Source organism: Condylura cristata, unplaced genomic scaffold, assembly GCF_000260355.1.
Source record: "Condylura cristata isolate star-nosed mole 26May11 unplaced genomic scaffold, ConCri1.0 scaffold00005, whole genome shotgun sequence".
Lineage (NCBI taxonomy): Eukaryota > Metazoa > Chordata > Mammalia > Eulipotyphla > Talpidae > Condylura > Condylura cristata.
In genome coordinates this window covers 27,297,360-27,318,399 of record NW_004567106.1, presented here as the reverse complement: position 1 = coordinate 27,318,399, position 21,040 = coordinate 27,297,360, and the positions used below count along the sequence as shown (strand labels likewise).

The 21,040-nt window shown below is 41.6% G+C and overlaps 1 protein-coding gene across 1 annotated transcript; it reads left to right on the top strand.

Moving 5' to 3' along the window:
• Nucleotides 1-769: 769 nt before the first annotated feature.
• HOXA1 (homeobox A1) lies at nt 770-2,320 on the top strand. The gene is made up of 2 exons (XM_004676794.1): nt 770-1,500; nt 1,965-2,320. The coding sequence occupies exons 1-2, from the start codon at nt 855-857 to the stop codon at nt 2,318-2,320; spliced, it is 1,002 nt and encodes a 333-aa protein (XP_004676851.1). The 5' UTR covers nt 770-854.
• The last annotated feature ends 18,720 nt before the right edge of the window (nt 2,321-21,040 follow it).

Here is a 21,040-nt window from a genome sequence, read left to right as displayed (position 1 = left end):
GGGGGGGTGGAGGGAGGAGACTTCAGAGACCCTCCAAGGAGAAGGGAAGTTTCTTTACTTGCCCTCGTCCCCCTCCACGCCCACTCAGGTTTCTCCCATCAAGTCTTTTGGAACCTTTCGGAGCTTGGAGAGCTGGTGGCCCAGGCTTGTCCTACGCCACCATTCTCTGCGCTCCTCATTGCCCACAGTATCAGAGCAGGGAATGTGCAGCGAAAGCGCGCGGGGAGCTTAGAACATGGTGCGTGCGGATTCCTACCCTTCCTCCTCGGCGCGCTCCGGTCTTGGCTGGCGTGGCAGTGGCCGCCCAGAGAGCTCCGGTCCACTGATGATTCCCGACTCGAGAGAGCCAGGAGCCCTCTTCCCTTCTCACCTCTTGCCAGTTCATCTTTCTGTGCACGCCAATGGGGAGGGGAACGGAGGCGGGGGATGTCTCTGAGCCCCCACCTCCCGAAGGGGGGGCGAGCGGAGTCGGCGCGCGCAGGAGGCAGTCTCTCCTCCCCTTCGCCCCAGCGCTGCAAATCTGCCTTAGAAGCCACCGCAGCTGCAGCCGCCGCCTGGGCTGCCTGGGGGGGCGACTGCGCGTCACCTAGACTGAGGAGCGCCGGGGATTTAAATGCCACTGAAACGGTGATCCATCACCGCGGGAGCTAGCAAACTTTCGCAGGAGGCTCTGCCATTGGCTGACACAGTCACGTGTCCATCCCCAGGCGCCCTCCGCCCTCCTGAGCCCCCCCAACCACCCCCCATTTGCTCACTGTACATTCATATCATTTTTCTTCTCTGGCCCCATGGAGGAAGTGAGAAAGTTGGCACGGTCATCCAGGGCTTCTCAGGACCAGGTCACTCAGTGACAGATGGACAATGCAAGAATGAGCTCCTTCCTGGAATATCCCATCCTCAGCGGCGGCGACTCGGGGACCTGCTCAGCAAGAACCTACCCCTCTGACCATGGAATTACAACTTTCCAGTCGTGCGCGGTCAGTGCCAACAGCTGCGGCAGCGACGACCGCTTCTTAGTGGGCAGGGGAGTGCAAATCAGCCCGCCCCACCACCACCACCACCACCACCCCCAGCCAGCCACCTACCAGACTCCGGGGAACCTGGGGGTGTCCTACTCCCACTCGGGTTGTGGTCCAAGCTACAGCGCGCAGAACTTTGGCGCACCTTACAGCCCTTACTCATTAAATCAGGAAGCAGAAGTAAGTGGTGGGTACACCGCGTGTGCTCCCGCTGTTTATTCTGGAAATCTTTCATCTCCCATGGTCCAGCATCATCACCACCACCACCAGGGTTATGCTGGGGGCGCGGTGGGCTCGCCTCAGTACATTCACCATTCATATGGACAAGAGCACCAGAACCTGGCCCTCGCCACGTATAATAACTCCTTGTCCCCTCTCCACGCCAGCCACCAAGAGGCCTGTCGGTCCCCGGCATCAGAGACATCTTCTCCAGCACAGACCTTTGACTGGATGAAAGTTAAAAGAAACCCTCCCAAAACAGGTCAGTCTTGCCTTTACTTGGCGATTCCTTGATGATTCTGAAAGGAGCTGGTAGTTTCCAAGAAAAACTAATATATATTTAAAAGTTCTTGTTTTCATCCGTTATTGGGGAGATTACCCAGGTGTGTTGAGGCAAAGGAGCGAATGGGACCTATGTTTCCAAAGAGGCTGAATTTTAGAGGTTCTAGAAGTAGGACGTGGGTAGGTCCGTGGGTGGAGGAGTGGAGTTGGGGGGGGGGAGTTGTTCTGCTAATATCTCCAGGCTCCATTAATCATCGTCTGACCATACTAATGGTTGACTTTGGGTTAACACTTTACACCTCATCACTCACCCTCCCTAGTCGGGTTTGTGTAGAGAAGTTCTCCATTTCCCCCTTAATGAATGTTGTGCTGAGGCATGTAGGGTCTCATATAGACTGTCAAATTTTTACCGTTTTCTCTCATCTCTTCTCATTCTGTCCCCAGGGAAGGTCGGAGAGTACGGTTACGTGGGTCAACCCAATTCTGTGCGCACCAACTTCACCACCAAGCAGCTCACGGAGCTGGAGAAGGAGTTCCATTTCAACAAGTACCTGACGCGTGCCCGCAGGGTGGAGATTGCCGCGTCCCTGCAGCTCAATGAGACCCAGGTGAAGATCTGGTTCCAGAACCGTCGGATGAAGCAGAAAAAAAGGGAGAAGGAGGGTCTCTTGCCCATTTCTCCAGCTACACCACCCGGAAGCGACGATAAGGCGGAGGAATCCTCAGAGAAGTCCAGCTCTTCGCCCTGCGTTCCTTCCCCGGAGTCTTCTACCTCAGATACTCTGACTACTTCCCACTGAGGCTGCCCCAGTTCCCCGACACCGACAGCGCAGCCCAAGCTACTCCTTGGGCTGGTCCTTCTTTCCCAAAGCACATTCTTAGCTTATCTTCCTTTCCATTTACAGCCTCTTCCTTTCTGATCCTATCTGAGGAGATAAAATATTTCCAGAGATTTCTGTACTAGAGGCTTAATGGGGGTGGTGGTGGTGTGTAGGGGGAGGGATGTGAAGTCTTTCATGCAGTTTGGGTGCCAGTGTCACACACTTTGATGGCCCCTACCAACCTTCCCCTGCCTTTAGGAGATTTCCACAGAATCCACTGTTTCTTTCAGATACCTTTGGAATCATCACTTTTGCTAGCAGAAACATGCCAGAAGGAGGCCTCTCATCTTTGATCTGCCTGTATATTTCCATTTCTCCCCTACCTTGCCCTTAAAGTAGGATAGAGAGAGTGCAGCAGCTCATGAGAAAGTGATGCACTATGAGCGTGTTTACACAATTCATTCCTTAATTTAATTCAATTCCATGTGTGTGAGTTTGCTGGTTGTAAATACGTTGTTCTGAGAGATTTATCTTTATACAGATTTTCTAGCAGTGTTTAGATTACGTGACTGAAACAGGGTGGGCAAACTCTCAAAAGCTGGTACAATTTTATATGTGGTTGTAGGTGAAATTTACATGCCTCAGAAGGTAGTCTCAATTTGTTAGGAAGGCCTGAAGAACCAAGGTTCTGAAACTTGGTTGCCTGTGCTCTCTCCCCATCTAGACCCCTTTCTTGTTTCTCTGGCCATGCTCCATTTAAAATTTGTGCTGGGCTATTCAGTACCTAAAGGTGTTATCCAAACCAGCTTCTTTCTTTCACAGTTATCTGTGCTGGATATGATGTCTTTTCAGCTCAATTGTTACTGTGATGGATGGCACAATGAATGTATATTTTGTGTGATTCGTGGATAGTCATTGCATGTCGCACAATGTTATGATGTCCCTGAAGTACCACACTGAGTTCTATCAGTTACCCTTTGTGAGCCTATGATATTCCCTATTTTCTGTACAATCATGAACAGCTCTGAGATCCTGGAGTGATAGGATCCAGAGCAGAGTTTACGGGTCTTAAGATGTCTGTAATAAATATATTCAAGTTTCAGATACGCTTAAGCATCCATGTATTTGGCTTGGCTTCAATTTGCTGGTTCCTACAAAGTTGGCTTCTTTCATGTTGGGAAGACAGAGAGCAGTGAGCATTTTCAAAGAGGTGGGCCTTTTCCTGAAAGAGAAAAGCAAATGCTTCCACTAGGCACTAAAGCTTCCCTATGAATGTAATTGTATCTAACCAATGTCTTTGTTTAATGGGTTGATTTTCTTTAAAATAACAACTGCTCCTTTATTATAATCAAAATCAAAGTTCACAGAGGAAAAAAAGAATGGTGAAGAAATTTATGAAGCAGATCTATTTTTGAAACAAACATGGATACTTCCTGGGTCAAGTACTAACCTTTTCACCTCCAACTGAATGCTGACATATATATAAACAGAATCCCCTTCAAAAGCCCAAACTCCTCAGTCAGTCTTTCCTCACATCACTGAACCAAGAGTTAAGAGATTCACATTTAATTAGCTGCTATATAAAGCTGTTTAAGAATGGAGATCCTATCCCACCACTCTTCCTTCCTTTTGGACTGTCAAACAGTGTTCCAATATATTCCACCTTTTAAATTGAGTGTGATCTGTTTTCAGAAACCTTTGTACCCCTTCCCCCATCCCTCCTGTCAGTATCGGTCCCTTCCCTGCCACTACCCCACCCCATCTCTGGTTTATTCATAGCTTTTCCATTTCAAGCCATCACAGCTATAATGGGTCGCCAAGTTTTAATTCCATGCTACATAACCCAGAGAAAAAAATTTTTATCTTCTCTGCACACCACACATTTCTTCCAGTTGAACTTGTAGAAGTCACCCTGAAATCTTTCAGTACTCAAGTTGCTTTTGAATAAGGCATGTGTCTGCCCTAAAACAAAAGAAGCCAGCAAATTAAAGCCCAGAATACTGTCCTCCTAGACCTCTTACCAGTTCTCCTTTACATTCACACATTTTGTAGATTTTAATTTAGACCCAAGAGTAGAGCAGACATTTTACAGCATCACAAACAAATGCAGACATAGAACTTCCTTCCTCTCCAAAGGGAGATTTACAAAGAATGGGTTGGGCTGGGTAGGCAAAATCCTACAAAACCTGGGAATTTGCAGGCCTCCTAGCATCCCCCTGAGATTTCCTGTACTTTCCTGTCAAAGGGGGAGGTGAGTCTGCACTTTGTGGGCACAGTTGCTGCGGCCATATCACGGCAGAGCAGGGGTGCCCTCCCCTGGATTCCCAGGTTCTGGGGTTGCCTCTAAAAGACTCAAGTGGAAGGAGAACTTCAAAGTTAGCCAACTCCTTCTTTCATTTCTCCCACCAGGCCTTATACAGTATCTTTTGTTTATTAGTGTAAGGCCACACAGCAAAACAGATGGCTGGTTTCCAAATACTTTAATGTGTTAAAGTGTCATTTGCATACCACTGCCCTGATTTCAATATCTAAAAGCAGGGACCGACCTGCTAGAATCCTGGAGATTCCAATCTTTAAGGTGCTGGTTTTAATGCAACTGAGAGACAGGAGGCACATAAATTATGGTGAAACATCCCAAGCCTTCTCTCTAGGTTGAGGAATAAATCAGTTAACAAGCAATGCATTTAGGAAACATTAATATCCCTTTCAACGAAGAAAACATTTGTATCTTTTTAGTTGTCTCAATCGATTAAATCAAAGGCGCTTAACACATCCTATTTCAGGGTTTCTCTTTTTCTTTTTGGCCTCTGAGGAACACAGTTAGCTCGTTGAAAAATGACAGCAATGGTAACTGAAACGAGAACAGAGGGCAAACAGAGAATAACATTTTATCGATAAATTTAAAAAGGATATCAAGGGTCTCAATTAGGGACTTGAGATAAATGCCTAAAACAATCCCAGCTTTCAAATGCTTCTTTCTTACTTCCCTTACGTTCATTCAAAGTACTACTACAATTCAGGGGTTCCTCAAACTAGGCTGAGTTGAGATCTTGCTGTGGCTCTGAAGTCTGCTCTCAGCTTCACCTTTGAAAGTTTACTTTTGGAGGCTATTCAGATGCCATGGTGTTTTCCTCTGAGGCAATCAGATTCAAACCGATCAATATTTACTCAGTCTGAAAGGGTTGTTGAAAAGGCTGCTAACAACAAACTGCTTAGCTGCTCACCCCTGTTTAATCTCAGGTTCACCGAAAGTTCAAGAAGAGATGAATGCAGTGATGGGTCACTTTAGAATGAGTCCCAGCGGTTTATCTGAGCTATCCGCTAAAGGCAACAATTATAGTTCCATCCCTCTTTGGGTAAGGGGCAAGTTTCCTATTATTCTTTTGCTAAACAGTGTTTACTAGAAACTTAAAACACTTTCTTCTCCTTTCCTGGCTCTTTTTCTTTGGGGTGGGGGTGGGACAGGGAGGAACGTCCAGCTGCCCTTCTCTAGCCTCTTCCTCCAGCTTTCTGTCAATCCACTAGGTTTTATTTCCCTTAAAATAAATTATATTGAATATTTAAAACATGTTAAATTAGCCTGACAGAAGCAATCCGATTTATTTCAAATGCCAAGAGCTATGAAATGAACCTTTTTGGGCCATTAGAGTTTATCTTCTTAGTGAAAGTACCGGGTAAGATTGAATTGAAATCCATTTGTGTTTGAGTAATATCGACAACCAGAGCCCCAATATCCATCTGAGATGGCTGTTTAGACAGGAGTTGGAGGGGGAGTGGGAGGAGAAATTGACTTGTGCAGAAGCAAATATCTCAGGTGGAAAGTCAACTTTAAATTTTATGCCCTCCTACTGCAGGAACTACTAAGAGATGAAAAGGAAGATCCAAGAAGTCAGTGGGGAAATGCTGGACACTGAAGCTAATTACTACAGCTCTTCAGAGGTCAAAGTTCATGTAATCACTGCATAAATGCATACTAAATAGGGATTTATTAAGCTTTTCTGATGGCTGAGCATGGCAGTGAAGAAACGGTCACTGCTGTTTATATTTCTTCTTGAAGAATAATCATCTTGCAACAGAAGCTCTAGTATTTTGCATCTTTAATTTACAATTTTGAAAGACAGGCAACCCTCTATTTAAAAATTTTGAAATCGGTGCATGAATAATATCCTTCTTTATCTTGAATGGGACAGTAAAATACATCTCTCACTCTTAGAAAAGTATGTATTGACTTTTTCAGTACATACAAGAACACAAGTTAGCATGTCCATATTGGATAAAATGACCATTAAATAGCTAACTTTGGTTACACTGCTGTAGATAAACTTACTTTATACCTGTATTTCTGAGTACACACAAAAGTCCTGGATTTCCAATGCTTAGATGACCAGAGTTGAAAGAGATCTATTTGCTAAATTTCTCATTTTATGACTCAGGAGGACAAGGAAGCCAGGGGTGCACTGATTTAATACAGCACATAATACAAGTACTCCTATTTTCTAAACAAAAACCAAGGTGCCTTAGAACCTAAGATCAGTATGTGACTTGACTCTAAATTCCTGATTTGATTTTGCCCTTCCTTCTGGTTTATTACATTTGATTTTGTTTTCGATCAATTATTCTTTACTGTTTTCCACTGCTGGATTATTAGCTATGGACTCTGGCAAGTTCTTGATTTTGAAGCCACCAGGATTAGTGAAACTTTGAAATAACACCCCCCCCCCAGTTGAATGTTTCTGACATCTTGCTTGAATAATAACATGTTGGGCCACATGCTGTCAAAGACATATGTTCTTAAAATACAAAAATAGAGATAGACCAGGAACATTTCACACACGTTTTTGTTGTTTTGTTTTTGAATTTAGAGCTGGGAAAGATAAATGAAAGAGTTTGCCTGCACCCAAGTTCAACCTCCATTAAGATGTCAAGAGGTATCAGCTAGAAGGGGCTTAGAGAGGAAAAGCACATTTCAGGAGGTTTTCCTAACCCTTAGTCCGTTTCATTTGTTTCTGTCAGTTTTGTGGAATAATCTCCTTAGTTGTTCTGGTCCATATTTCTTAATTTTCTTGACCACTTACTCTTGTAGCTAACACATACACATTTCCAGTCCCCAAATTGTTGAAGTTTCATTGCAACACAAATGTCCACATTTTCCCTCATCTTACTTCAGTGGGGCTTACTGATCTCAGAAGGACCTGCTGCTCAAATGACATCAATGACTGTCAGTGTTTTGAAGAGTTGATCTGGAATCCCTAGCGTTTTACAGGCTTATTTTTAATAACACCAGTCATCAGCTATAGCTGACCTTCAAAGGCAGAACTGCATACCAAATATCAATCAAGTCACTCTGCTCCAGAGAGGCTAGCCTCTTTTTTCTTTTCTTTTTGTCAATCTCAAACCTTCATTACATCTGCAAAATATCCCAGAAAGTCTGTATTTGGGGTTTATTAGAAATAAATGAAAAGACTAACGTTTCTTTTCAACATTTCCAGATACATTTTTAAAACTGTCCGTAAATTTCTTTCTTATTAAAAATGTGTTTGTAAAAAGGGCAGTCACAAGGATAAACTATAGAAATCAGATTTTTTTTTTTTCGTTTTCAGTTTAGGCGTCGATGATTAATAGGTCGAGAAAAAAAATTACAACCGCTTGAAACAGAAAATAAAGGAAAATGAATGATTATGCCCCTCTACATTAACTGGAATACTTTTAAACTGCGGTGGGCAGTTTACAAATTATGGCCTTATTCCTAAAAAAAAAAAAAAAAAAAAAAAAAAAGGGCACAGCAGCACCCTAACGAGAAAGCAGAAAGCAGTGATTTCAAATGGTAGGGACGTTGCCTTCTCCCCCGACACACCCACCTAATTATCAGCACTGCGATTCTGGGGAAGTATGAAAGGGTGCTCTGCATTATGAGCAACAAATGTGGGCCTCTCTTCAGGACGCAGGAGGCAGCTGCGCGCCAGGGAAGAACATCGCCCAGGCGGCAGCTCGCCGGGGCAGCAGCCCCAGCGCCCACTCCATTCAGCCGGCGCCCGTCGGGCGCTGAGATTGGCCCGGGCCCGGAGGCAGCCGGGCTGTTGTCACTGCAGGGGGTTGGGTAGGGGAACGCCACTGCGTCTTGGAGTCCGCGTGGGAGTGACCAGGGGCTCCCGGAGATCAAGGTTCAGGCGACTTTCCTTCCTTAGCTTCCGGCCTCATCTCTCCGAATTCTTGGCCCGAGGCCGCCGCTCCTTCTCTCCCTCCCGCGGCGAACGCACAGCTGGAAGCGAGCAGCTCCCAGCCTCCCCCAGAGCCCGCGGCGCTGCCTGGGGGCACTCCAGAGGCCTGCCGGTGTCTCAGCCCCCCCCCCCCCCGACGGGGCGTCGTCAGGGTATGTGAACGTGAATCTGGGCACAGCCCCGAGGCGCCGAGGCCTGTCTTTGTCTCCTGAGACCACTAGGTCTCACGCTTCCTTTTTTTCAACCCTTTCACCACAAACCCCCAGCCATCCAGCATCGCTTCGCTTAGGTGCTCCTGCGGGAAGCTGCGGGAGCCGAGGGGTGCGACCTCAAACGCCACCTGTGGCGGCCAGACTCCTCCCGGTGAGGGCCGCAGGTCTTCCATCCCAGACTCCCGGTGAAGGACAGAACCCAGATTAGAGCCCCAGCCCTCTCGTCTTCAGTTGTAAGGTTTGCAATGGCATAGAGATTTTATTCCTAGTCTGCTCCCGTGCCTCAACTATTTTCAAAATGTATTTGAGCAATATACTTACTCCCTATCTAGTTCAACTTTGAATGGTGGAGATGTTGAAGATGCGATAAGTAGAATTCTCTAAACACAATGTTTTAGAGACTAGCGCTTTACTAGTTAGTAATTAGTTCATGGCACCCTTGATTCTCAAATATCCTCTCCTGTGCTATGCAGTCAAATCTTGCCTTGCTGCAAGTCTCATTCTTTCTAGTAAGTTTCCTGTACTGCTTCTTTTTCACTCAGCCATAGTTTCTAAGAAGTCCACTTTTCACACTGGGAGCTTTGTTATGCACACACCTAACTGGGGCTGTGAACAAGCTCATCCATGTGTGTTAGTCTTGGCTCCCCCCCATGGCTCTTTTAAGCTTCTGGAAGGCAGGGCCCTTGACTTCTAGTAACATGAAGAGACAGGCACTGTGGAAAGGGCCCTGAATTGGAATTCCAGATACCTATGTTTAGTCTTTTCTCATTCAACATGTAAGCTTGGGCGGGAGGCTTAAGCTTTTTGTATTTTCAGGTTCTTAAATTGTGAAATGAGGTGACTGCTTGGTAATGTTCAAGTTACCCTAAAATATATATATGGCTTTTAGTATTCTGAAAGCTGCTAATTATTCATGGTAACTCTGACCTAAACTCTATGCCAGTACTTTAGGTACATCAATTCATTTAATCCTTATTCAATCCCAAGGAAGCATTTTTCTAATTTGATTTTACAGATAAGGAATGGAGGGGTCCAAAATGTTAAGTAACTTGTCTACTGAATCTAGAGCCCAGACCCTTTTCACTTTTTTTGTAGAGGACTCCCTAGGGCCACCCAATGCCCTGGGGTCACAGATTCTACACAAAGAGTTATCAGGCTAACATTTGATACAGGTACTATAGTGAGTAATTGCTCACTGATAAGAGTTAGGGTACTGGAGAAACTGACTGTTTAATGTCAGACATAGACATGAACTATGGATATATATTCTTAGGGGGAAAAAAAAGTAAATACTTGAGTTAAAACAAACCTAAAGAGGCCTCCCTGGTGCACAACAGGTAAGGACACAGCACAGCAAGCTAGCTATGGATGCTTGGGTGTGAGTTCGATCCATGCCAGAGGAGCGTGTGTGTGTGTGTGTGTGTGTGTGTGTGTGTGTGAGAGGGTGATCCTCCTGGTGTGGCAGACCTCTCTCCTGACCTGCCCGCTGCTCCCCTCAGCAGTGTACTTCGATGTTCTGCTCCCAGCGCTGTCTCTGGTGAACCCTCTCACTGCCCCTGCACCTCTGGCTTGTACCCCAGTTCTGTAAGAATAAACAAATCTTCAAAAAAAAAAAAACCCTAAAGAGAAAGGTTAAATTTAACTAAAAGCCAATGATACTTTAATGAATTAAAGCTTCTGATACATAATAAAAGTCTTTTTTCATATCTGGAACTAACTGATTAATGAAATAGTTTGCAGGGAAAAGAGGCCCTTCTGTTCACAAGTTGTATATTGTGGTATGCCTAATGTGTAGGAAAAAAGTGGAAATATTCAATATGAAATACAGATGTTTTGTTTCTATGAAAGCTGGTGACCTTATGGTTGGAAACATGTGAATATATGTTTTTCACTCCCCCTTTTTTTATTCGGTTATTTTATATACTGCAAATCCAGTAGTAATTTACATTAATCTTCACCCAAAAGAACTAGTCCTCCTAGTTTGCAACTTAACATTTCGTGACTAAGAATATCCAGGGCAAATAGGCTTAATAAGAAACTTAAGGAATACATTAGGAGGTCTAAAGAGAACCAGTTTTTAGAAGCCAGTTCTTCCTGGAACTCATTTTACATGATCCATTAAGAGTTATATGTAGGAGACCATGTTACGTTTCCTCCTACTTTTCTAACTTTTGGAGTGAATAAGGACTTGGCATTATTACAAACATTACAATATTACTGATATTATTTCATTATTAAATCAATGACCCCCCAGACAAGAAAGAATATTAAAAGTCATCTAACATGGTCTCTCTGATTTACAGGTGAAGAAACTGAGGCTCAGAAGTGTCCTAGCAGCAATTGTGGTAAGAAAAAATATTTACTTATATATCTTTAATATGTACTTCAGTAGATAATGGAAATGGCAGGCAAAAATTAATGTTGGGCTAGAAATATTAATAACATTAATAATTACTATATTAAGTACAATAATTATGGCAATTAATTATGCTAACAATTAAATACTGAAGGTCTAAAAATTATTAAGAATAAGCAGGTTTGAATAACTAGATATATGGCCAGGGGGCTTCTTTTTCTCTACTTACTTCCAGGAATTCTTGTGAAAAGGGGGTTGTTTACATCCTTCCTATCCTACTGGTAAAAAGAACCTGGTTGATCCATTTTGTTTCTTTCATGTCAGAAATTCTTAATATGGTTTGACAGATGAACTAGAGACAAGATCAAGAGGAAGCCATGCTTCTTCATTGTTCTCAAGACATTCAGTGGCATGTTAACATCACGGTTGCTGCTTGTTTCAGATGTCATAGAAATTTAGGGCTTTCTGGCTTTATTGAAGGTATGAGGGGGTGAAAGGATTCACCAATGACAGAGTGGGGAACAGAACAGGCTGATTGACCGAAAATACACTGCTGAGGGGAGCAGTGGGCCAGACAGGAGAGGTCTGCTGGGCCATGTGGGTCAGCTTCCTGTCTGGTGATCAAACTAGTGCTGGAAGTGATTACTGATAGCTTCATAGTGCTTCATTTTACCTCTCATGCCACTACGGAGGCCCCTGCAATTCATTATCTTACATTAAAAATACTTTTTATGAGAGAGGCCTAGACTTTAGCAAATTATGATAATATATGATAATTTCAGATTTAAAATATTTAGATTATAAAGCTTGGTTTTAGGTTGTCATATGTATACCACAAAATTTGTAAATTAAATAGTATATCACTATACACCTGCATAGGGAAAAATGTTTCTATCGGTGGTTTTATTGCTAACAGAATTGAATATCTCAGAATAACTATGACTTGCTTGTTATTCTCACAGCTTAGTGAAGAAATTGGGTGGTTCTATAATATCATGAAGAAAAAGTTATAGAAAGAAATAAAAAAATGTTACCATCACTTTTTTCAAAATATAGCTGTCTTTTGTAGCCCTCTCTGTCCCTGGATCATACTTTTACTTAAGGGATATTATTATATGCCACAATTATGAATTCTACTTTTTTCATCTAATATTATATCATAAATATTATCTGTGCTTATATGGCATTATTCTTATCTAATGGTTGAAATGGTAAATGTACCATTACTTATTGCACCAAATATATTTAAAAAATATTTATTTATTTATGCACACATGATCTCAGGTACAGGTCAGAGTTGGGGGGGGGTGCGTGGTGGTGAGAGAATTTACCAGAGACAGAGTGGAGGGCAGAACAGGCAGATTGACTGAAGTACACTGCTGAGGGGAGCAGAGGGCAGGCTGGGAGAGGCCTGTCATGCCCTGTGGGACAGCTCCCTGGCCAGGGAAGTAGTCGCTGTGGCGAGCTTTATAGTGCTATGCTTTAACAGGTTGGGCCATCAGGGAGGGCTCTACACCAAATATTTTTGTTTCTTTTTAAATTCTCTTTTTGTTTTTGAGTGGGATTGGTCTAGGTCTGCAGTGAGTCAGGAAAGGCCATACCCTTGCTTTCTTGGTAACCTCTGTTTCCTGGACAGCCATCCATGGTGAAAATGTTAAAGGTGGCCTCCAGTAGCACCCAACTCAGATGGTTTGGCTGTGTAGGTGGCAGCATCAGGATTTGGGTTAGGGGCAGCTGTCTCCTCACTAGAGACTAGCTGTCTCTTCACTAGTGGTGACATTTAGCTCTAACATTGTCAAGTTTTCCATTTTCAAGCTTGGTTTTCAGTCTTCCTGAGCTACTTATATGTTCCTTTCCATTTAAGTCACCAATAGTCAGTTTTTTTCCTTTTTCTTATTTAAAGATTTACTTATTTATGCATATAAGAACTGGGGTGTAGGCCAGACCTGGGGGGAGGTGAGAGGATTCACCAGAGACAGAGTGGGGAGCAATATAGGCAGGCAGATTGACTGAAATCCACTATGTTACATTAGTTAGCATTATTTAATTATGATTTGCTAAACTTTTAGGGTTTTATTATAAAACTCCTACTGAGCAATTGGAGGTGACATTTCTTTTTTTAAAAAAATGTGTTACTTGAGAGGAACCCTTTACTTCTGGTTGGGGCAGTGGTTAACATGTGATTTGCATCAAATACTAAGCTTTTATGGTGACACTTGCAGGAGAAGACAAGGTGTCTGGGAACTATTAACATAAACTTCCTGCTCCTTCTTTGACTGCTAAGGGAATGAAGAGAGAGGGTGTGAGTGTTTTCAAGTGTTTGTGAGTCAGAAAGTATGAAACAGGAGGATAAGGTAGATGGAAATCACCCTGGGAAGAATGTGTGCTTAGTTAAAAGGGGATTTAACAGGAAAATTCTGTAGATGGAGTCTAAGGACACCAAGTCAGACAAAATTCTTACAGCTTCTGGGTGGTCATTTTTTCTAGATCCAGTGCTAGAGTAAGTGAGAGGCTAGAATTTTGTTTTAAAAAAGAAAAACAAATGATTTACTTATATAACTATTTTGTTGGATAAACTTAGTCATGTGGCTAAATCTCGCCATCCAAAATGGAAGGAAAAAAATGGGTGCTGGGGGAATTGCTATAATCAGTAGTCTCATTTTGGATACATGCTTGTAGAATGAATGAATATTCATTTTTATGTTATCATAGGTTAGCATAATGTAGGGGTTTGTAGAACTCCAGAAACATTTGTGATTCAATATATTAGCCACTGGGGGCCTCCTTGGTGGTGCAGGGGTTAAAATCTCAGCACTATCCAGCTATTGACAACCACTGCTGTATAAGTTCCATCCCTGTCCTGAGAACTGACCCACATGGCCAGGCAGACCTCTCTTGACTTGCCTGCTATTCCCCTCAGCAGTATATTTCAGTAGATCTGCCTGTTTTACTTCCTAGTCACTGCAGCACAAGGGTGATTCCTGGCCAGGTAGCTAACCTGCATGCTACAGCAGACCTCTGCTACCTTGCTGGCTTCCTCTCAGCAGTGTATTTTGGTAGATCTGCCTGTTCTACTTCCCACTCTGTCTTTGGTGAATCTTCTCAGTCCCCCACACCTCTGGTCTTTTCTTAGCTCTTGTATGCATAAATAAAATAAATCTTAAAAGAATAAATCTCCCTTGAACTTGAATTGAACTGGAGTATTAGGTTGAGAAGCAGGTGCTCTAGGTTTTAGTTTCCTGCTCTACACTGCCACAAATCACAGGTCACTTTTCCTCTCTGGATGAAGGTGAAAATATATGGACTTCAAGAGTCTGTGAAAAATTGACATTTATGAAGCAATTTTTAAAATGGAACTGGACATGCATTACAGAAAAACTGCATTACTTGTATTTTTGAATTGGTCCAAAAAATAATTGTTTTGAGAAGTCATCAGACAAACAATTATTTGAGAAGTCATCAGGATTAGGAGGACTCACTATGGACTTTTTGTCAGAGAGTAGAATCAATAGCCAAATATGTACAACCAGGCATAGTAATTTAAGCTTGTTAATACTAATTCTTTTCTTTAATCACTTATTTTACCTTCCTCTTTTCTTCCAATAAAACCCCTGAATTTTGGCCCTCCTTGGGAAACATTTTAAGTTTCTCTCTAAATCTATGTGCCCCAATTGCAATTCTTTGATTCCAATTGAATGCATTTTGCCTTTTTAGTTGCCTCCTGAGTTTTTAAATTGAAAGCTCACTCCAGACCTAACACTCTTTAGGTTTGTACTCAGTAGCAACAGCTAGAGTATTTCACATAACAAACCATTACTAGTGGAACACATGTCTTATTACCCATTTAGCCTCAACCTCTATTTTTTATTTTTACTTTTAAAATTTTATTTTTAAAAATTTATTTTATGTATTATGCATACAAAACTGGGGTGTAGACCAGAGGTGTGGGGGGGAGGTAAGTGGGTTCATCAGAGACAGAGTAAGGAACAGAACAGGCAGATGCACTGACATACACTGCTGAGGGGAGCAGCAGGAGAGGTAGGAGAGGTCTGCTGTTCCTTGAGGGTGAGCTCCCTGGCTGAGGATCAAATTTGTGCTGCAGTGGTTGTGGATAGCTTTATAGTGTAAGACAACGCCTTGTTAGGGCCACCAATGAGGCCCTAATTTAACTTTTTTTTTTTAAAGATTTATTTATTTATGCATACAGAACTGGGGTACAGGCCAGAGGCTCAGGGCGGTGAGAGGCTTCACCAGAGACAGAGTGGGGAGCAGAACAGGCAGATCGACGAAGTACACTGCTGAGGGGAGCAGCGGGCGGGTCAGGAGAGGTCTGCCACGCCATGTGGTCTCCTCCGGGGCAGGCGGGAATCGAACTCATGCGGAAGCGGCTTTAGATTCTCAGTGCTGTGCTTTAACCCGCTGCGCCACCAGGGAGGGCCCTAATTTAACTTTTAATAGATGTTGCCATACAATTTTCTACACTATGTACCAATTTACATTTTCACCAACAATATGTAAGTTCTAATTATTCCACATTTGTGTCAACACTTGGTGTTACCAGTCATATTTTAGCTTTTTTTGAGAGTTGTAGAGTTACCTCTATCCCCCTCCTTTTTATATTGTGGTAAAATGTGCATAACATAAAATTTACTATCACAATTATTTGAAAGTGTTCAGCTCAGTGATGCTACACACTGTTATAATGCTATGCTACCACCACCACCCAATCCCAGAATTTATCATGTGAAAATGTGACTATACTCACTAAATAATAACTCCTTAATCCTCTTTGAATTGATTTTTGTGTATGAAATTAAGTATGGAGCTAGTTTCATTTTTGTGCATGTGAACAGCCAAGTTTCCCAGCACCATTTTTAAAAGAATCTTTCCTTTATCCATGGTAATGTTGTGACTGCTTTGTCAAAGATTAACTGTCCATATTTGCATGGCTTTATTTTGGGCTTTCAATTATTTCATTGGTCTGTGTTTCTGTTTCTGTTACAATACCACACTCTTTTGATTAATACTGTTTTATAGTATAGTTTGAAGTTAGAAAATGTGGTACTACCATTTTTTTTCTTTACTCTTTGCTTTGGCTATTCAGGGTCTTTCCCACTTCTCCTTTAATATTTATTTAATTTCACTTTCCCTGAAACAAAATGTTTAGGGAATTTGTTGGTGCAAACTCTCTTTCTTTAATCCTTTCAGAAAAAGTAGGCAAGGTTATTCCACCTTCATTTAAGATGGCCTTTTAGAAGCCACTATCAAGCCTCCACTGAAATAAAGGTAATTATTCAAGAATGGCAAAATATTTTCAGGGACTGTGGGTCCATATGTTGTCTGGACTAAAAATATGCTTTGTATTTGCAAAAATAGTAGTATTCCAGAAACATAATCAGCCTGAAGGATGTACTTAGGCTTCAGCTATTACTCTTGATGTTGATAACACCAGATATGTTTGAAGTGGTAGGCTATGGGTGGGCCTTGCAATGTAGTCATTAATCTAATAACATATCTGTAAAAGCATAATCAAAACTGCCAGATATTTTTTGTGTTATAAACCTAACATAGACTTATAATGAAGTTTTTATGTATACCTAAGAATCACTGTGCATATTTGTGGCCACTCTATAAATATATAGATTAAAAAATAGTCAGTCATCACACTGGTGACTTGGTGATGGGAAACCCGCAGGGATTACAATTGAGATGGAAAAAAAATGTACAAAATGATGTAAAATAAACTGTTATAAAAAAAATAGTCAGATTTGAATTGAGTATATATTCCCATAATGGTGATTGTCTTTTTTTTCTTGGTTGACATTATAATAGCAAACTAAAATAATAGGAGATAAGTAGCTATTATAAATGTACCATTAAAAGCGATAATAAGCCAAAGATATCATTGATCTTTCTCTGTCTCTTACTTTATAAAAATGAATGTAATGAATTGCCATTGAGTTACCTACTTTAATAATAAATCTGTTGTGTCAGTGACCTGATGTTTTCTTTACATATAACTTATAGTTTATTGATTTAATATTCTGAATATCACATCTTATTATTGTAGCATACAACTATTTCTTAATTGAAAGACAAAGGACACATGGGGTGAAACCACATGGTATTTTAATTGAAACCTGTACTTGATCAATAACTAAGTAGACATGAACTTATTTTCAATGACAATTTCAAGTCCAAAAGACCCCCCAAAAGGGGATGCTTTGATTCATCATCTATTTGAGTAATCAATTTGTAAATGTATCTAGAAATTAATTTTCTTTTCGTGGACAGAGGAGGAAGACTTATGGAAACATTTTAAGAAGACACTAGCTTCCTTTTTTTAGTGAGTCGTAAACCAGAGTGTGGAAAATGAACTCAAGTAGCAGACAGTTTAATGTGACTGCATAAAACTTTGATGCACAGCTAAAGCTCCCCTTTCAATTGTGGGAGAGAATGGCAGTACTTTATGCTTTCCTAGCCAGCACCTGGCACCTTTCCGTTTGGTAACACATGCCAGGATACCAGGTGCTACTTCCCTCCTCCCATTTGAGTAGAGCTGCCGACTTCTCCTGACTGCCTGTTTCACACTTGTGGCAATTACTGTTGTCACAGCCCTGCTGCGTCAGTCCACGTGCACAAATCTTGAACTTAGTGTCCAACTTCTAAGGTAGTTGTTGTTTTTTTTTTAACCTGTCTGAGAAAAAAGCCCAATTGGTATTATAATACAGTATAAGATTAATTTAGCAAAAGGCTTTTCTCTATTTTGGTCCACTTGCCTACTTATTTTATTTTTCTTCAGATGTCTCAGATCTTACTCACATACGCTTGGGGAAAAAAAGACCATGCATCATTGTCCAGTCACAAGCATAACTCAGTTTGGAAGGAGGCAATTTGATGATAGCTATCCTATTAGCATGCTTTATTTTTTCCTTCAGGTAATATAGGTAGCTATAGAGAATATGGAAGAACAACTTAATACTTACCCCTTGAAAAGAAAGCATTTTTTTTATGGTGCTTGTAACTCCTGCCATCAATTTTATCTGTGGTAGGTATGTGTCAAAATTGGAGTAATTAAATGGAATGACAATTCTGTTAAATGTGTTCATGCCATTGCACTGGCAATAAAGCATGTGCAAATTTACAATTATGGCTTGTCTCTCTCCTTAGCCATTGAGAATAGTGATAAACATTAAGTTGTAGAAGCATAGGTATCCAAAAGGGCATTCATCAAAATAAAAACACCAGGTGGATACTCTCAGAATTATAATGTCCTCTTAAGCAATTACTCTTTTTCACTGCATACTTTTTGACTGAATAATAATTACTTTTGCACTGAGAAAAGACAGGATCAGCTAGTTTCAACTTGTTTTATTATACTCCCCCCCTATTTCAAAATCTGCAAGGCAGCATAGAGCATAAATGTTTATTCAGATAAAAATGTATTGGTTCTAGTTCATAGCTTTCAAAGGGTAACAGACTCTTTCAAATACAGTACACTGAGCTTTTAATACAGTCACTTTGGTGCTACAAAACACACCATTAAGATGCATATGGATGGTGTGGTTTATATCCTAAGCCAACACTAGGAATCATCAGCATAACAGAGATAAAGGAGACTTGAAATCTAGCCCAAGTAGTGAATTGACAGCCATCTTTAACCACCATGACCTAAGAATGACCCTGAGCTCAGCTGGGTGTGGGAGTTAGAGATGTTGCAGAGCCCAGGAATCAGATATCGGAGGCCCCACTGCGTGGCAACTGCAGAATCACTTGCAAAGTCTGAGGCACATATAGGTGACAGCCAGTGATGCCAACTCCATGCTCTTTTATTTATATTTCAAAATAGAGTCACAAGTGTTTACTGTTTAACTATTCTGTTTTGTAAAGTTGTTAAGATTAGTGAAAAACAATTAATACATTGTTATTATTTAAAATATTCTAAGTCTTCAAATATGCATTTTGCATATGCATACTTTAAAAATTAATTTCATGGCAGTAGAACAGTATGTTCTAAAGTATTTAAAAACCACACATTGCATTTTATGATAAAATGTACCCTTTGATTTGTTTGAGCTAGTTCTTTATTCCTAATATTGCTAACATTTAAATTTCTTACTTAAATCTTTTTGATTTGGGTCAGTAGTGGTAGTTTAAGGGAGCACACATACAGAATTGCAGAATATGAGTTTAGGTTTGATTGCCATGCTCTCATGTTGCAGAAATGCTAGGTGCACTAGATAATTAATAAAGCAAATTTACTAAGAAGGGGTAGACATTTTGAGGAGCTAAGCAATAGGAATGCAAGCTACTTTATAGGTTTTCATTGACTAACGTGGAGAGTTTGGGTTGTTTTCTCTTTGGTAACATTTCTTTTCTTAGGGTTCTTTCCGAGGGTGAGAGGATTCATTAGAGACAGAGCTGGGAGCAGAACAGGCAGATCGATGAAGTACACTGCTCAGGGGAGCAGTGGGCGGGTCAGGAGAGGTCTGCCTCGCCATGTGGATCTCCTCCGGGGCAGGCGGGGATCGAACTCATGCAGAAGTGGCTTAAGCTTCTTAGTGCTGTGCTTTAACCTACTGCGCCACCAGGGAGGGCCTTCCTAGGATTCTTATGAATGAAAAGTAGATATGCTCACCTTATAAAAAAGGCATAAATCAAAGTATTGTACTATTAGCACATTTGTAATGACTGAAATGTTTACATATTAGTCAGTGAAATACAAATGGATAATATCTGTACAACTTCCTCCAAGCATGAAATGCATTTAAAAAATTGTTCACAAGCAATAAACCATCATAATAATCCTCTGTTTCCTAGTTGTGTCTGATTTTCCATTTTTCAAAGAAATTATCTCACAAGTGCATCCTGCACTTGGAGTTAGGAAGTTCCATAGGCAGCACCATAGGAGCTGGACTCAGATTTTTTGCAGTCTGTGACCTTGTGGCAGTGTTCCACATGTCACTGGAAAAGGGAAAAAAGCCCTGTGCCTCTTACATCTATGAAAACTGGTAGAGGTTTTGTGTCAAATCTTCACAAATACCAACTTGGAGTGAATCACCTCCCTTTGATGGCCATTATTGGATGCCAAATTTAACTACTGCATTTACTTTCAAGCCCATGCTTTTCTCAGGGTGGTATTTCATGGTTATTATTCCTTGCTGTGCTTTTAATGAGAGAAACAGGTAGCGATCTGCATACTCAAATTGGCAATGCTTTCTAATGATACGGTGAGCTGGATTTATGTAACAGTTCCTCTCTGAAAAGTATGGAGGGATCTGTGTCTAAGGAAAGAGTATTACCTTCCTGACTCTGTGACAGATGAGGATTTTAATCCGATTTCTAACCTTTTGCAAACAGCTCCATCCTGCCTAGACGAATATATTTGGTGACCTATTCAATTTATTAATGTTTTATGTGGGGCCGAAGTGCCTACAATAGGGAAGTGACAACAAATGAGTACCAGTGACCTCATTAACGTGGTTAACACCACTAAGTGGATGGCTTGGCATGGAGGAAATTTGCCCCAGGAAACCCTTCTACCTGAGAGCAGACGTAGTAGTCTCAATCTTACTATCAGTGGCTGCAGACTTTCTATGCTTCATCACTTTGCCTATTTGTATACAGTCTCGTTTTCCCCTATGCTTTTTTTTTTTTTTTAAAGATTTATTTATTTATTCATACAGAACTGGGGTACAGGCCAGAGGCTCAGGGGCGGTGAGAGGCTTCACCAGAGACAGAGCAGGGAGCAGAACAGGCAGATCGACGAAGTACACTGCTGAGGGGAGCAGCGGGCGGGTCAGGAGAGGTCTGGCTCGCCATGTGGTCTCCTCCGGGGCAGGCGGCAGGCGGGAATCGAACTCATGCAGAAGTGGCTTCAGATTCTCAGTGCTGTGCTTTAACCCGCTGCGCC